The sequence below is a fragment of the Scylla paramamosain genome, chromosome 41 (assembly GCF_035594125.1).
Source record: "Scylla paramamosain isolate STU-SP2022 chromosome 41, ASM3559412v1, whole genome shotgun sequence".
NCBI lineage: Eukaryota > Metazoa > Arthropoda > Malacostraca > Decapoda > Portunidae > Scylla > Scylla paramamosain.
In genome coordinates, this window is record NC_087191.1 from 13,174,467 (window position 1) to 13,191,134 (window position 16,668).

The window sequence follows — 16,668 nt, forward strand, 5'->3', positions numbered from 1 at the left end:
CTCAGGTAAGGACGGGGGAGGGAGGGAGGGAGGGAGGTGAAGTGGTGGTGGTGGTGGTGGAGGAGGAGGAAGAGGAGGAGGAAGAGGAGGCGTAGATAGTAGAAGAACAAGAAGATGAACAAAAAAATATAGATATATACTAATTAATATAAATGAAAACATAATAACAATAATAATAATAATAATAATAATAATAATAATAATAATAATAATAATAATAATAATAAACAATAACATATAAATTAATTAACAAACAAACTCACAAATAAACAAGAGTATGAGAAATTGAATTAAACCAACCAAACTTACCAAGCTGAAGAGTAGAGGAGGAGGCGGGGTGTTGCTCGGTGGGGGAGGCGGCGGGGGGGAGAGGAGGAGATGAGGGGGGGGGAGAAGGATGATGAAGGGTGAGGGAGAGAGGGAGGGAGGGAGAAGAGAGAGAACGTTGCCCATTCTCTCCCATCACTTCCCTCCTTCCAGCCATTCCCACCCCATCTCTCCTGGAAATAAGAAAGAAATAAAGAAATAAGAAATTCTGGCACACACACACACACACACACACACACACACACACACACACACACACACACACACCGTGACAAATATTAAATGTTCACCTCCACACATCAATATATTCCGCCATTATCATCTCATATCTTACAATTATTTCCAAAAAAACACACACCAAGAAAAGTTACAATATAATCTCGCCTAACAACCACCATAACTACCTAACAACCACCCTAACTACCTAACAACCACCATAACAACAACAAATACGAATAACAATTAATTCTAACTCTCAGCTCCTTAATATCAGCGTATTGCGTTTATATATCATTAATTTCTCTTATCAACAACTTAATTCGCTTCTTCCTCACCTCCTGCCACTCTCCCCGGTGTGTTTGAGGCATCACTATTTAAGTATCACTCGCATATTAATATTTTCTGTCACTGTTTCACTCAGCACCTGCGCAACACACCTGCTCGCTTCAAAAGTCTCATTATCTCTGGCGTAACTCGTGGATTGTGTCCGTATGTGTCACTCATGGTTGCGCTGCTAATATTTCCATTTTCTTTTTTTCTTTTTTTCTTATTCTTCTTTCTTCGTGTCCTGTAATATATCGTGGTAATGCTTCACATTTGTTTTATTTATATTTTTTTCTTGTTTTTAGTTGGTGTACATGTTAATTAGTGTCCTTTTGTTACTATGAAAACGAATTAACTGATAGAAAAATGCAGGGTTTGAAACAAGTCCATTTTCATTATGTCAGCGTCATTAATTTTCTTAAATACATATCATACATGACTAAGCTTTCACTATGAGTCATATAAAATCATAAATGATAATACTGAAATAATATTAGCATTTCCTTTACTTAAATTAAATTAGATTAGTACCGCAGTTCATTAATTTCGCTGCTAATCCTTCATTGTATAGATCAGGATATTGAAAAAAAAAAAAAACGCATTTTTGCCCAGAAATAAATATTTACCATCTTGCAGTTAGTCGACTAAGAATATTTCCATAACCCCCAAAAATATAAATAAATAAATAAATAAATGAATAAATAATAGGCTATGAAGAGAGCAAACCAAATTTAACTACATTTCCGCATCATCTGTTCTATTTTGACACTTTAACATTCCATTAAAAGCAGTAAAAAGTATATTCTAACCATCCGTACCCATTTCGTACCTAGACAAGGCCAATAATAGCCTGGAGAAACAGATAAAGGAAAAAAAGAACGAAAGAAATTCTTGAGCGTGTCGCCATCGTACATCTTATGGATATTGCTGTACCTCTCTCAAACACGATTTTACTTTAATTACGTCACTCGTCCGCCTTGCATCTCATCTGTTTATGTCCGTTTTTATTATGAAGTTTAGAATTCTCTCTCTCTCTCTCTCTCTCTCTCTCTCTCTCTCTCTCTCTCTCTCTCTCTCTCTCTCTCTCTGACCCTCCCTTGCACTCGTAAATCCATTCATTAAAAATACGCACAACGACCAATATTTATTTTCTTATAATAAACTGATAAAATTCTAGTTCCTTTAAATTAGTAGGGTTTGATTAACTATAGCCTAATGCTGCCTTGACGGTACTTCAAACACACACACTCATTCACAAAAACCCAACATTTTTCAAGCTGGCGAGGTTACGGTTAACTTTTTCCCCCTCTCAGCTTTACATAATAAGAATCCTTGAATATCTGACACTTCTGCTAATAAGGATGTACTCTTAATAAACCTTCTTGATGCATATTCTCTAAACTTTTTCTTTCTTTTTTTTTTACTTCTTGTCTGTAACATTTCCTTATCAACCTCTACTAGGGTTTTCAAGTCTTTTTATGGTTCTGCTGATAGTTTAAATAAGTTCTAGTTGAAATTACTGAGGTTTTCAATGGTGTAGTGATAGACTAATGGGTTTTAATTGATGTTATTGGGGTTTTCAAATGTTTTCGTGATTCTAGTGATGGTTCAATAGGCTATATTGAAGTTATTAGGGTTTTCTAGGATGTTTTCATGGTTGTTGTGATAATTTAAGAGACTCTAGTACAAATTACTGGGGTTTTCAAGTGATTGCATGGTTTTAATTATAGTTTAAGAGATTCCAAAGAGAACTATTGGGATTTTCAAGGGTTTTCAAGATTCTCGTAATAGTTGAACAACCACTCTGCATCAATGTGGTATAAACACCCTCGAAAACCTAATTAATCATACACAGCTTTAGTTACATACAAAACACTATATCCCCCAAAAAAATATCGTACATACTGCATAATTACCGTACATAGAAAAATAGTATCGTACATACAAAGACATTATCGTTTTCTAGGCTTATCATATACCCCCAAAAAATATCGTACTTACTGCATAATTACCGTACATACAAAACTATTATCGTACACACACATACATTATCGTTTTCCAGGCTTTAAAATATTGCTCAAATTTCTAATAGATTTAACTATTGCAGGTTACGGAAAATATTACTGCCATTATGAATATTATATTGGGAGGAGCAGAATATTTAAGTAGAATATTAAACAGATAGCGTACCCGATATTATCTAGATTTAATGAAGGAATTTAATGAGAGAGAAAGAGAGAGAGAGAGAGAGAGAGAGAGAGAGAGAGAGAGAGAGAGAGAGAGAGAGAGAGAGAGAGAGAGAGAATGTGGTGGGAATTAGTAAATATTCTCCTTATATATATATATTTGCATTTTATTTCATGATATATTACAGGTGAATAGCGAACAGCAATAACTTTTCATAATCTACATAAGAATTTGGCAATAGTGAATTAAGATGGAGAAAGTAAGAGAATATTATAACAATAATAAACACTTCAACATTTTTTAATTATTATTATTTTTTTTTATATATTACAGTTCAATCAATAATACCAACGGTCTATTTCATAATCTAAATAATAATTGATCGATATTTCAATAAAGATAAGAGAGGAAGGCAGACAGCATTGCCTATCTTATTAAACATTTCAATATCTTTAATTATCTTTTCGTTTCTAATATATTAAAGTCCAATCAAGAATAACAATAACCTTTTTCATAATCTACGTACCGAATTGAACAGAGAGAGAGAGAGAGAGAGAGAGAGAGAGAGAGAGAGAGAGAGAGAGAGAGAGAGAGAGAGAGAGAGAGAGAGAGAGAGAGAGAGAGAGAGAGTTTTAATTTACCAGAAAAAAAAACAAGAAAGAGGAAAAGAGATAAAAGATGAGAAAGAAAATCAACAACAACAACAACAACAACATTTCACAATCTAAACCCAAAATACACACACACACACACACACACGCCTCAATTCAACTTCCCACCAACCATCTATCTGTACCACGAAATCCAACACACACATCATCATTATATTCTCCCTCTGACGCGCACTACAGCACATCCTTACAAGTCAAGCCTTATCTGGCAACACACACACACACACATATACATATATATACAAGCGGCCAGCCACACTAGTCACATGGTCGGTTCATTTTGTTTATTATCTCCTAAAAACGTCACTGGCTTGGCTGCGGAGGAGAGAGAGAGAGAGAGAGAGAGAGAGAGAGAGAGAGAGAGAGAGAGAGAGAGAGAGAGGAGGATGATTTAACTATACGCTTTCATCAGTATCATACAAAATCACAAAATTATCGTACGTACAAAACGCTATCGTATATACAGAAGACTATATACAAAATAATATCGTGCACACAGCATAATTATCGTACATGCAAAAATAATAATGACATAATAAGCTTACTCGTATCTCTGCCCTGACACAATTGGTAACAAGTTGTATTGATGAAGACCAGAATCATACTTGCTTCTCTCTTAAAACAGTTTATCTATACAACACACATTAGCTCTTCAGACAGTTACAGTTTTCTTATCTCAGCTCTGACTCGATTGATAAACCAAGTATGCTAGTAATGATAACGATTACATATTAATTAGCTTCTCTCTCCAAACAGTTTATCTATAAAACAACTACTAATTCTTCAATAAAGGGTTTGTTAATGCAGTTAATTAATACATAATACAACATTCCTGTGTATTCACTCCTGAAATGCACACGGAAATACTGATAGGCTATGATAGATAACACATTTCTTTTAATAATTTCTCTTCAAACGTAAATACTGATAGGCTATGATAGATAACACATTTCTTTTTAATAATTTCTCTTCAAAACACAAATACTGATGGGCTAATTTCTCTTCAAACGTAAATACTGATGGGCTATAATAGATTACAAATTTCTTTTTAATAATTTCTCTTCAAACGTAAATACTGATAGGCTATATAGATTAAACATTTCTTTTTTAATATTTTTTTTTCTCTCCAATGCTTCAATAGATAGTAATTCCTGAGACAGACAAGGGTTTCTCGTTACAATAAATAGACGTGCTACAATATTCCTGAGCATTCAATCTTAAAACAATCTAAAGAATGACAGATTTATCACTTTTTTTAATATTATTTTACTAATCTCTCTCTTCAGTTCTTTAATAAATACTATATTCCTCTGATAGATAGCGGTTTCCTGATGCAATAAATACGGGTTATGCAGACGATACTCCATTGTTTTAAAATTAAACACGCAAACATTTAACAGATATAGATCATTAATTTTCACCCTAGCTTCTCTATTCTTCGCCATTAACAACAATGAACACTCTTTTTCAATAATTTCCACACTAGCTCCTCAATTCTTCACTAATATAACACTGAATACTCCTTTACAAATACATACATCCATGAAAAAAACTAATTTAACAACCTACTCTTAATTATTTATCTATATACTTATTTACTTTATATATATTTTTTTAGGCTTTTTATTTTTTTATTATTTATTTATTTTTTTTATTTCGTTTTCATCTCTAAATCTTAAACCTACATTCCTTCACGCAATCCTGAGAGAGAGAGAGAGAGAGAGAGAGAGAGAGAGAGAGAGAGAGAGAGAGAGAGAGAGAGAGAGAGAGAGAGAGAGAGAGAGAGAAATTGAAAGATATTAAAGAGAGATTTGAAGGCCATTTGACAGACGAGAGAGAGAATTGAGATTTCAGACTTTTGAGAGACACGAGACTGTAAATATTTGAGAGACAGAGATTAGAAACAGAGATAATAGAGATTAGACAGGTACAAGTAATCTTCCCCCAGCCTCCCTTAACCTTTCCTATTTGCCATATCCTCCTCCTCTTCTTCTTCCTCTTCCTCTTACTGCTCCTGCCTACTTCTCCTCCTCTTTGTTGTGTTAATCTATACATTTTCCTTCTCCTCCTCCTCCTCTTTCTATTCTTTTCTTCTTGTTTCCTATGTTCTTTATCATTATCACTATATTGCCTCCTCCTCTTTCTCCTCTTATCCTTCCCTACCTCTATCCTTTCGTCTTGTCTTAACCACCACCTCCTCCTCCTCCTCCTCCTCCTCCTCCTCCTCCTCCTCCTCCTCCTCCTCCTCCTCAGCCACACCACCGTCAGATACAACCAGCACCTGTCACGTGTGTGGGTCACCAAAACAAGCCAAACCAAACAAGATTAAACCTTACATTACACCACCACCACCATCACCACCGCCACCACCGCCGCACGCCCTTAAGTCCTGTGGTGCTCCTGCGGGCGTGGGGCTCCTGGAGGCGTGGGAGGGGTCGCTGGGTGGGTCAGGCGGGTGTTCGTGGGCGTTGTCAAGGCCTAAAGACTCCAGGAAGGGCCTCATGTACTGTGTCATGAGGTAGGAGCAGAAGCGAATGTCCTTTCTCTCGTCAGGTGTGTATAGGTCAGTCAGCCTGCAGGGACACGTGGGCTGTGAGGGGGGCTGAAGGGCTGACCAGAGCGCGCTATTCTGAATCACTTCCACAGGGTCTTCACTACATTCCAAGGGCTCTAGTTGAAGTTGCACGGGTTTTTAAGGGTGTTTTTTTTTAAGGTTCCAGTGATAGATTAACAAGTTCTGCATTATTAACGGGAGAAATAGTCTTAAGAACCCGAATAAGGATCTGTGGCCTTGAAAAATTGTAGCGGTGAGACAGCAAATACGGTCCTTTTCCTTGTCAAAACACACACACACACACACACACACACACACACACTTACAGAGCGTGCAGGGTGGCGGAGAGGTCGGGGCAGGGCAGCAGGGTGAGGGCAGAGGTGAGGGCCGCCGCCGCTTGCACGCTGGCCTTGTGTTGGGTCACCGCGTAGCTGCCCAGACACGTCTCTGCCACGTAGCGCGCGACTCCCAGCACACGTCTGGCAAAGTGTGATGTTATGTTGAAGAGAATTTGAAGCGGCAACAACTAAGGTCAACTAAGATCAACTAAGGTCACGTAGCGCTGTATTATAGAACTGCGTGATAAAATAATAGTAAAAAACAAGAATAATAATGAGAAAAATAAGATTACAACAACTACTACTACTACTAAATAATAATTATAATAATAATAATAATAATAATAATAATAATAATAATAATAATAATAATAGTTTTCTTTTCTTGTTGACTTACGATATCTAAACTACCACCACCACTACCACTACCACCACCACCACTACCACCATCACCTGTCCATCGCCCCCTGCTGTGTCGCTTTCAGTGCCAGGTGGTTGAGGAAGTACCAGCTGGTGGGGCAGTAGAGGGCGAACCTGACGGAGGCGAGACAGAAGGAAGTGACAGGGGCGAAGATATGCACAAACAATACTCTCTCTCTCTCTCTCTCTCTCTCTCTCTCTCCCCGGTACTCACTCTAGTTTGGACAGCAGCAGCACCTCCATCCTGGTGAAGTGGTGGTGTTTGTAATTAGTCACGCAGATGCTGGCTAGCTCACTCACCCTCGGCAGCACACTCTCCTCCTGTGTGTGTGAGAGAGAGAGGGGGGGGGGGGGGCGTTACAAGGAGGAGGAGAAAGAAGAAGCATAACACCGGTAATTATGAACGAAAAACAAGAATATTGACAATGAACATTTCCCGTCCAATCTTCCCCTTCTATCTTCACCCACTCTCTCCCCTCTCCCTCCCTTTCCCACTCCCCCGTCGCCTCACCATCTTCGCAGCCACCAGGAGGGAGCAGAGGCCCAGGAGCTGCAGACAGTCTTGTGCCAGGGAGGTCGTGGCCAGGAAGCGATCACAGAGACTCACAGCCAGGAACAGCGTCTCTGAGCCGAAATGCAGCTGCTGGTTTACCTTCACGAGCCAATGAATCAGCGTGCACCGCATGTGTTGGGTCACCTGCGTGGGAGAGAGAGAGAGGGAGAGAGAGAGAGTGGGAGAGAGAGTGAAGCGTACCAGTGACCGTAACTCCACTAGGAAAAGAAGAGGTGTAGTGAGGTTTATGATAGGGAAAGGAGATATAAGAAAAGAAGAGGTTGTAGTGAGGTTTATGATAGGGAAAGGAGATAGAATGTAGGGAAGTAGACAAGCTGGGTTGAAAAGACGAGAAAGAAGCGTAACTGTGACCGAGAGATTGAAAGGACGAGTGAAAAAGAAGTGTAGTGAAGTTTACGTGAGGGAAAGGGGCCAGAAACTAGAAAAAATAGACAAGATAGGTGGAAAAGAATATGGAAACAGTAATAACACAAGAATAGGCAAGAACGATGAAAACAAATATGTATTAATGTAGTAAATGTAAGAGAAGGGGACAGTCAGTAGGGATGATAGACAGAACGGGTGAGAAAAGGAGAATTACTGAGTGAGGAGAGAGTAAGGAGTGGAATGCGATGCGGAAGTGACGAGATGATCCAAAATTATGTGGTTGTCACGTAGTAATGTTGTGGGGGCGTTCAACGGTACTTTTGTGGTTCTAGTGATAGTTTAACGGGTTGTGATGGAGGTTATTGAGGTTTTCAGCTGCTTTCGTGGTTCTAGTAACAGTTTAACAGGGTCTATACAGGGACTGCCACGTGTAAGCCTGGTCGCTTCTTGCAGCTTCCCTTCTTTCTTATGTTCTTATGTAGTGGAGATCATCGGGGTTTTTAAGTGTTTTCGTGAAGTCAGTGGTAGTTTAACAGGCTGTAGTGGGACTTCATGGGGTTTTCAAGAATGGTTTCGTGATTAATGATAGTTTAACAGGGACCTGAATGGACTGTAAGTAATCTACCACCACTAACTAACAGCACACTTCGAAAAACAAGCATGCGGCAGGAAAGCACTCTGAATTAGCTAAAGAAAACGCAGAGGTGGTTGTGGCGTCACTGGACAATTCACCGACACTATACCAGCGCACTTAGAACAACACTACACTTCACAAAAACACTCATAATCGGCTAAAGAAAACGGAGAGGTGGTTTGGCGTCACTGCGAAGGGCGGGACTTACCTGGGGCTGATTCGCCATGCAGTTGTCGACGTGGTAATGAGCCTCCGCCGCTCTCCTGTTAGCGAAGATGTCATCGCCGTACTGAAGGCCCAGCACGCTCTCCAGGGGCGTGAGTGAGGCCACCCCGTCCACCTCCACCTCATCGCTGAAGTCCTGATCCAACACCGAGTCCCCACCAAGCGAGGACCTTCGGGTGTTCTTGTCATATTCAAATTCCTGAAGGCGACGCAGAAGGAAATTTAGTTTATAGTCTAAATATTATATATTCATAAGGTTTTCAAGGGTGTTTTCATGGTATTACTAATAGTTCGGCAAGCTCCAGTGGAAGTTACTGAGGTTTTCAAAGATGTTACTGGGACTCACTCACGCACACTCTCTCTCTCTCTCTCTCTCTCACCATGGGATCGCCACCGGAGGCCTCCACAGGGTCCTCCACAGGGCGCTCCAAGTCCATCCGCTGCTCCATGGCGCCGGCGTGCCCCTGGGTGTCTGTGTGTGTGTGTGTGTCTCGCCGTGCTGCGCGTCGCCTGTCTCTCGCCGTGCCGCGCGTCGCCTATCAACAAACCTGAGGGAAAGATTCGTGAAGCTTCGAACACTATTCACTGTGTCATTGAAGCGTGTTAGTGTGTTAGTAGTAGTAGTAGTTATTTTGATAAGTATTTTCGTTCTGGTTTATAAGATTGAATTAACAGCACTTCGAACACTCTTCACTGTGTCATTGAAGCGTGTTAGTGTGTTAATAATAGTAGTAGTAGTAGCGATAGTAGTAGTAGTAGTAGTAGTAGTAGTAGTAGTAGCTATTTCGATAAGTGTTTTCGTTCTAGCTTATAAATTTGAATTAACAGCACTATCACCATTACTACTACTACTACTATTTTTTTTCTCACACACAACTAAAGAAAAAAACAACGTAAATCAGACAAACTTAATCTTTACATGACGACTTGAGAGAGAGAGAGAGAGAGAGAGAGAGAGAGAGAGAGAGAGAGAGAGAGACGCACACACTCACCCACACTCGATGACTCCTCACAAACCTCTGGAATTTCCTTGCCTTTCTGCCCTCACTACGCGACCACCCTGCCACACCTCCATCCTACCACACCCTACCACACCCCTACCACATCTACGCACCCTGCAACACCCTGGAACACCCTAGAAACACACCCTAGCCCCCGTGTGTTATGTTGTTGCCATCCTGTGTTGCATTAAAGTGTTGTCAAGTTTGGTTTAAGTGTTACATTTGGCACCGCTGCTTCAAGAGTGTTGGTTGAGGTTGTTAGGTGTTGTTAGGTGTTGTTTGGTATTGATAGTGGTGGTGATTTGGTTGTTAGAGGTGAAAATAGTGTTGTTTTGTTTGTTTGCATGTTTGTTTGTTAGTATGTTTGTTTATCTATAGTATTTTGTCTTATTTATCTCATTTCAGGAAGGTGTTTCGAGTGGAGAGAGAGAGAGAGAGAGAGAGAGAGAGAGAGAGAGAGAGAGAGAGAGAGAGAGTTATTTGGTAGTTTCGTGATTCTCTCTCTCTCTCTCTCTCTCTCTCTCTCTACAAAAGAAAAGAAAAAATAGAAACACGCCCCGTCCAATGGAGAAGAAAACGAGATGTAAACACTTCATCATAGAAAACGTATACCCTCTCCCTCTCCCTCTCCATCTCCCCGACTCCTTCTCCCTCTCCCTTCCTTCCTCCCGCTGCCAAACTCAAATATTCAAGTCTCGGGGCCAGATAATTCTTCCAATGTGGGTTGTTTGCTGTCAGTACACGCTTCGCCTCACGGGAAAACGCCACCGACTGTCCACTTTCCCGCCACAAGTCAGATTTGGCCGCCATAATCGCTTCCCTGTGTTCGCATCCCCGCCGCTGGCCTCGACTTCGGCTTAATGCACCCTAGTGATAGTTTAAGAGGCTGTAGTGGGAGTTATTGTGGTTTTCAAGGGTGTTTTCAGGATTCTATTGATAGTCTAACGAGAATCCTGCACTAGTATCAACACACACACACACGCACACACACACACACACCATATTCAAGACACATCCTCCAATTCTGAATAATCCTTTTGATCTTTCTTAAGGGTCTGGCACCTTAGTGGGCCTTCTTTTTTTTTTTTTCCTTATTTTTGTCTCGCTTAGCCAGTGTCCCTCTTATATTAAAAGAACCATACTAAGTGGCCTTTGAAGACAGTCTGAGAGGACGAAGCGCCTCGGAACACGACCATTGCTTTAGTCTGGCCTGTAATCTGAAACACTTCCGCGATGCACCTCCACTACTTACAAAAGGCTCTAATTGAAGTGACACGGGATTTTTTTGAGGGATATTTTCACGGTTATAGCGACAGATTAACAAGATTTCACTATTAACCGGAGGAACAGTCTAATCATCTCTGTAATCTTTAAAAATAGTCTTGGTGAAGTTACACGGGTTTTTAAGGGTGTTTTTACGGTATTAAGACAGATTAACAAGATTTCTTCACTATTAACCGGAGGAACAGTCTAATCATCTCTGTAATCTTTAAAAATAGTCTTGGTGAAGTTACACGGGTTTTTAAGGGTGTTTTTATGGTATTAAGACAGATTAACAAGATTTCTTCACTATTAACCGGAGGAACAGTTTTGAGAACCCGAGTAGTCATCTCTCTAGCCTTTAAAAATAGTTTTGGTGAAGTTACACGGGTTTTTAAGGGTCTTTTTACGGTATTAAGACAGATTAACATGATTTCTACATTATTAACCGGAGCAACAGTCTTGAGAACCCGAGTAGTCATCTCCATAGTCTTGGAAAATAGTCTTACACGGGTTTTTAAGGGTGTTTTTACGGTATTAGCGACAGATTAACAAGATTCCCACATCATTAACCGGAGCAACAGTCTTGAGAACCCGGGTAGTCATCTCAGTGGCCTTGGAAAACATTAGTGGCGAGAGAGCGAGGCGTTTCAGAACACGACCAGTCAATCTCGAGTCTCGCCTGCCGCGGTCCAAGCCAGGGTGGGATGAGGGAAGCGGACGCGACTCTCCCCAAGACGATCATTTTGCCTCACCAACTTCGTAAGACTTATCACAGATTTCCTCCATTGATAGATTATGAGAGAGAGAGAGAGAGAGAGAGAGAGAGAGAGAGAGAGAGAGAGAGAGAGAGAGAGAGAGAGAGAGAGAGAGAGAGAGAGGGAGGGGGGAGGATAAAATTTCTTCCTCCATAATCTGGTAGGCCGCTTTCAGAGAGAGAGAGAGAGAGAGAGAGAGAGAGAGAGAGAGAGAGAGAGAGGTTCGAAATCTAGGTGACATAAGTAACGTCATAACAACAACAACAACAACAACAACAACAACAACAACAACAACAACAACAACAACAACAACAACAACAACAACAATCACAACAATCACAACAGTTTACCCTTTCATTCCCGCCCTGTCCCCTTCCATCCTCTCCCCTCCGTTTCCTCCATCCCTCCTCTCCCCTGACATCCCTTCCTCCATCCCTCTCCTTTCCTCTCCTTAGCCCTGATCCCTCTCCCTCTCTCCTCTCCCTCTCCCTCTCTCCCACGCCCCCAAAAGTGACAACAGACAGGAGACAATCGACTTACGTGTTACCGAAGCGGAAAAGTGGAGAGAGAGAGAGAGAGAGAGAGAGAGAGAGAGAGAGAGAGAGAGAGAGAGAGAGAGAGAGAGAGAGAGAGAGAGAGTTAACGCGTCGCCGAAATCGCCAGGAAAGAACATGTGTGATATTGGTTTGTGTGTTTGTTTGTTTGTTTGTCTGTTTGTTCGTTTGTTTGTTGGATTCTGCGTCAGGGTTTCGATAGTGGCATTGACGAGGGGGTGGGAAACAGGGAAGGAAGGGGGGAGAGGGAGGGAGGGGATAGGAGAGAGAGAGAGAGAGAGAGAGAGAGAGAGAGAGAGAGAGAGAGAGAGAGAGAGAGAGAGAGAGAGAGAGAGAGAGAGAGAGAGAGAGAGAGGCAGGGAGGGAGGGGGAGTAAAATCAAGATGAAGAGGAGGAGGAGGAGGAGGAGGAGGTGGAGGAGGAGGAGGAGGAGGAGGAGGAGGAGGAGGAGGAGGACAGTTAAGGAATCAGGGAGGGATGCAAAGACGATGGCAGGGAGGAGGAGGAGGAGGAGGAGGAGGAGAGACCGAGGAGGAGGAAGGAAGGGAGGAGGAGGAGGAGGAGGAGGAGGAGGAGGAGGAGGAGGAGGAGGAGGGACACAAAAAAATAACCCAGAGATATAAAAGAGAAGGAAGAGATGACAGTCCTTCCATCTTCCCACCAACCGCTGACCTGACCTGACCTCACCCACCGCCTCTCCTGACCTCAGAAAGACTGTTACGTTACTTCAGTGTCTTACGTGTTGACCTGACCCTCGTGCACACAGTAGCGCCTCAGTGTGTCTCGGGTCAGCACAGGTCACGGGTCACGGGTCAAAGGTCAAGGGGTGTGTGGTTGGGGTGTGGCGGGCGTGTTGTCAGTGTGTGTCAGCGTCTGTGTGTTAAGTAGTCAGCAATGTCTTCAAGGAGTAAGATTTGTTTGTTTGTGTGTTTGTTTGTTTGTTTTGGTCTTATAACTATTACTGTTGTTGCTACTGTTGCTACCACCACCACCACCACCACCACCACCACCACCACCACCACCACCAACAACAACAACAACAACAACAACAACAACAACAACAACAACAATAATAATAATAATGACAATAACAATAATGACAATAATAACATCAAACATGAAGCAAATCACCTCTCTCTCTCCCTCCCTCGGCGTCTCCGTCAGGGGGTCGGTGCGGCGTGAACCAGCTGGGGGGTCACTACGCCAACGGCCGCCCGCTGCCCGCCGTCACCCGCTGGCGCATCCTGCAGCTGGCGCTTCTCGGTTACCGCCCCTGTGACATCTCCAGGCATTTGCTGGTGTCCCATGGCTGCGTGTCCAAGATTCTGGCGCGCTTCGCCGAGACTGGCTCCATCCTGCCGGGCGCCATAGGTGCGTGTGTGTCTTCTTGCCAGGTGGGCCATTAACATATCTACTAACTCCCTTCTTCCCTTCCCTCCCTCCCCACTCACGAAGCGTCTTGCCCCGCAGGCGGCAGCAAGCCCCGCGTGTCCACGCCGGCAGTGGTGGCCACCATCAGGCAGTACAAGCGGCAGAACCCCGCCATGTTTGCCTGGGAGATCCGCTCCAAGCTGGCCAGGGACGGCATCTGCCCCCACGCCCACCTGCCCTCCATTTCCTCCATCAACCGCATCCTGCGCGCCACGCACCCACACCTGCCTGAGGGGCGAGGCATGCCTGGCGACAACCTTCCACTTGCCTCCTCCAGCCTGCCCTGCGTGTCTCCTCCCTCCACCAGCGGCCCTGCAGACTCCTTCCCTCCCCCCGCCGTGCCTCAGGCCTGCCTCACCACCACCTCGCCGCCAGCGCGTCTTGCCACAGACGCGGCACTCTCTCCCTCACGAGAGGCACAGCGGGGCAGCGGCGACTCAGCCACCTCCACTACTGACGCCGCCACAGGCCCGTCCCCTCCCTGCCTGCTGCACCTCCCCGGCAGCAGTGGCGGCCAGGCGTGGACAGGGGAACACCTCGTGGCTGCTGCAGGAGGGTTCAGCGGCGCCCTGCACTCCGCAGCGGCGCGCTATTCAGATCACCGCGTGGGTTTCCTGAGCGGACAGCTGCGCCCGCTGCCGCTGTCTGCACTCAAATTTGACGCCTTTGGGGGAAGTCCCGGGTGTGTGGAGGGAGGCAGCGAGTCCCCACACGCCGCTCTCACCGCTAAGGGACCCCCACCACCCCCCGGCCTTCACAGCATCCTGCAGTCCTCTTATCCCTTCAGATTCCCAAAAACTCCGCCAGACACCATCTTCCCGTTGCCGCTCACCTGCCCTGCGCCGCCCACCCAGCCTCACCACACCTTCCCTAGCACAGATCCTCCCTCACTTCCTAACTCAAGCCACCGCCTGCATCTCGCGCCCCACGCCTCGCCACTAGTGCTCCAAGACATCAGTTTGATAGGCAGCCCACGGAGAACACTTCAGGATGGCCCGCCCCTGCCAGACCCGCCAGCACCTGACATGCCTGCGGAGTCTGGCGTCGGTGTCGGCACGCGAAGGCGTAGCGTGATGGCCTTTACTGAAAAACTTTCCTTCAAGCCCTGTACCGTCCCCTGCAAAAGGAAAGTGAGCTTAGAGGCGCCAGACGCTGCTCCTTGGCCACACGTCACTTCCGTCTCCTCACCAGCTGATTTGTCAGAGGAAACTATCAGCTTGCCCTCCCTCACTGCAACAGCTGAGCCGCAAAGACCAACACCCGGCCATCCCAGTCCCAAGCCTCGCATCTGCCTCAGGATCAAGAGGTGCAAGGTGCAGAGGGACACGGAGGGCGAAAAAGAACAAAGTGACAGGAAGGACGTGAAGGTTGAGAAGAGCTTGGCGGAGTACGGCGTGGAGAGGCTGAGTGTAAGTTTGAGTCCCGCGGAGGTTGGTTCTCATCCTATCGCTGACAGGATGAGAACCAACACTCCCCATGAACTCCCAGACAACCACCTACAACCAAACAGTTTCCCAGGGATTGTCACGTGTCCCGTGAGTCAACACGAGACCAGGGCGCTGAAAAGTACATCCCTGCCGCAGTGCGAGGGCGTGAGGGAGCGCCCCGCCCCTACCAGTCCTCAGGGGGCGATCAAGCCAGTGGGGAGTGGAGTGGGGGAAGACAAGCATGACAAGTCACCACCACCATCACCATCACCACTGTTTACTTCGGCAGGAGAGAGGAAAGACCTGAAGTTGAGTCATCAGGTCTGTGTACAGGGCCTTCACACAAGTGACCGAGGCTCCTCCCCCAGCACCGCCGTAGAAATCAACACTGAGGGGCGGGAACACGTGTCAGGCAGCCGCTGGGGACACCTCAGAGTAACCAACGAGGATTCTGACCGTAATACACACGCCGCAGGTGGAAGTGACATGAGACGCGTGTGTGATGCCGCAATGACAGCTGGGAAGCAAGAGTTAGCCAGAGACGCGACTTTGAAAACACTGAGTAACATCGCACAGCGGCGACCAGACTCTGAGACTTGTAATAAAGCAGCTAACGAGAATTTGGACCACAGTGCACCTGCTACAGATGGAAGTGACGTGAGGCGCGTGTGTGAAGCCGCAATGACACACAGGAAGCACGAATTAGCCAGAGACGCGACCTCGAAAGCACAGAGTAACACTGCACAGCGGCGACCAATCACTGAGGTGCGTAGCAGAGGTAACCTGAGTGACAAAGAGCAGCAGTGGGGCGCCTCACTCCTGGTCAGAGCCTGCAGCTGCCGCACCAGGGTCATTCGTGAAGGTAAGACAAGATTTGAAATTGCGACAGAGCAGAGGGACAAAGTTTCAGCCACGCACGCCCCGCCTTGCTTGGAGACACACGTCACACACCACCGCGGAGTGCGAGACTGCAGGAAAAACGTCTTGAACTCCGAAAATTGTGCTAGAAAATCTGACGCACTAGTGGCCGCGGTAACTAAAAGAAACGGCTTGGAAATTCAACATGTTTCCGCAGTTTCTGAACGTGGCAAAGATGGTGGTGGTGGTGGTGACAAGCCAGGTGCTGGGGTGACCAGTGCTTCAAACAGGCCTCACACATTCATGATTAGGGACATACTGGCTTGAGTGTTGCAGTGGAAAATAACAATATCAGATTACAATGTCAGACTGTAATTAGACTTTACATATGAACTCTCCTATGCCCTCCTTTACCTGTCCTTACCTGTCTACCTGTCATCACTGCATTCACTATTGTACAGTGCTCACAAAGAAATAAATAAGAATAACCTCCAATATTCCCTTTCATTATATTGAACCTTTCCTCCTCAGTGACTGCCA

At 44.8% G+C, this 16,668-nt stretch overlaps 2 protein-coding genes and 1 long non-coding RNA gene across 4 annotated transcripts in view; 1 reads left to right on the forward strand and 2 right to left on the reverse strand.

Annotated features, from left to right (window-relative positions):
- LOC135093077 (uncharacterized) overlaps positions 1-1,527 on the reverse strand; it is a 1,925-nt gene extending 398 nt beyond the window's left edge. Inside the window, exons 1-2 of the long non-coding RNA XR_010263180.1 lie at positions 882-1,527; positions 310-500 (exon numbers count right to left, since the gene is read on the reverse strand). This is a non-coding gene — a long non-coding RNA (uncharacterized LOC135093077). The remainder of the gene's footprint in view (positions 1-309; positions 501-881) is intronic.
- A 1,675-nt stretch (positions 1,528-3,202) lies between these two features.
- LOC135093071 (cyclin-O protein B-like) lies at positions 3,203-9,975 on the reverse strand. Its single transcript, XM_063991946.1, has 8 exons — positions 9,832-9,975; positions 9,220-9,387; positions 8,823-9,038; positions 7,552-7,737; positions 7,255-7,361; positions 7,074-7,154; positions 6,609-6,761; positions 3,203-6,301 (listed from the first exon to the last, which is right to left on the reverse strand). The coding sequence occupies exons 2-8, from the start codon at positions 9,286-9,288 to the stop codon at positions 6,061-6,063; spliced, it is 1,053 nt and encodes a 350-aa protein (XP_063848016.1). The 5' UTR covers positions 9,289-9,387; positions 9,832-9,975; the 3' UTR covers positions 3,203-6,060.
- Positions 9,976-10,474: 499 nt separating this feature from the next.
- LOC135093072 (paired box protein Pax-9-like) lies at positions 10,475-16,623 on the forward strand. 2 transcript variants are annotated; one of them, XM_063991948.1, is made up of 4 exons: positions 10,475-11,862; positions 13,577-13,783; positions 13,883-15,252; positions 15,560-15,721. In XM_063991948.1, the coding sequence occupies exons 1-4, from the start codon at positions 11,808-11,810 to the stop codon at positions 15,575-15,577; spliced, it is 1,650 nt and encodes a 549-aa protein (XP_063848018.1). In that variant the 5' UTR covers positions 10,475-11,807; the 3' UTR covers positions 15,578-15,721. The 2 variants fall into 2 exon arrangements, with proteins under 2 accessions (XP_063848018.1, XP_063848017.1); XM_063991947.1 differs by having other exon boundaries at positions 11,176-11,862; positions 13,883-16,623.
- Positions 16,624-16,668: the final 45 nt, after the last annotated feature.

Excerpts from the sequence above, each read along its gene's own strand:
- LOC135093071 (XM_063991946.1), bottom strand. The coding sequence starts at position 9,288 with ATGGAGCAGCGGATGGACTTGGAGCGCCCTGTGGAGGACCCTGTGGAG. Across the intron at positions 7,155-7,254 it reads CTGCTGCTGTCCAAACTAGA|GTTCGCCCTCTACTGCCCCA; the intron begins GTGAGTACCGGG and ends CGCCTCCGTCAG. Across the intron at positions 6,302-6,608 it reads TCCGCCACCCTGCACGCTCT|GCTGACTGACCTATACACAC; the intron begins GTAAGTGTGTGT and ends GTGTCCCTGCAG.
- LOC135093072 (XM_063991947.1), top strand. The coding sequence starts at position 11,808 with ATGAGGGAAGCGGACGCGACTCTCCCCAAGACGATCATTTTGCCTCAC. Across the intron at positions 11,863-13,576 it reads CATTTTGCCTCACCAACTTC|GGGGTCGGTGCGGCGTGAAC; the intron begins GTAAGACTTATC and ends CGTCTCCGTCAG. Across the intron at positions 13,784-13,882 it reads CATCCTGCCGGGCGCCATAG|GCGGCAGCAAGCCCCGCGTG; the intron begins GTGCGTGTGTGT and ends CTTGCCCCGCAG.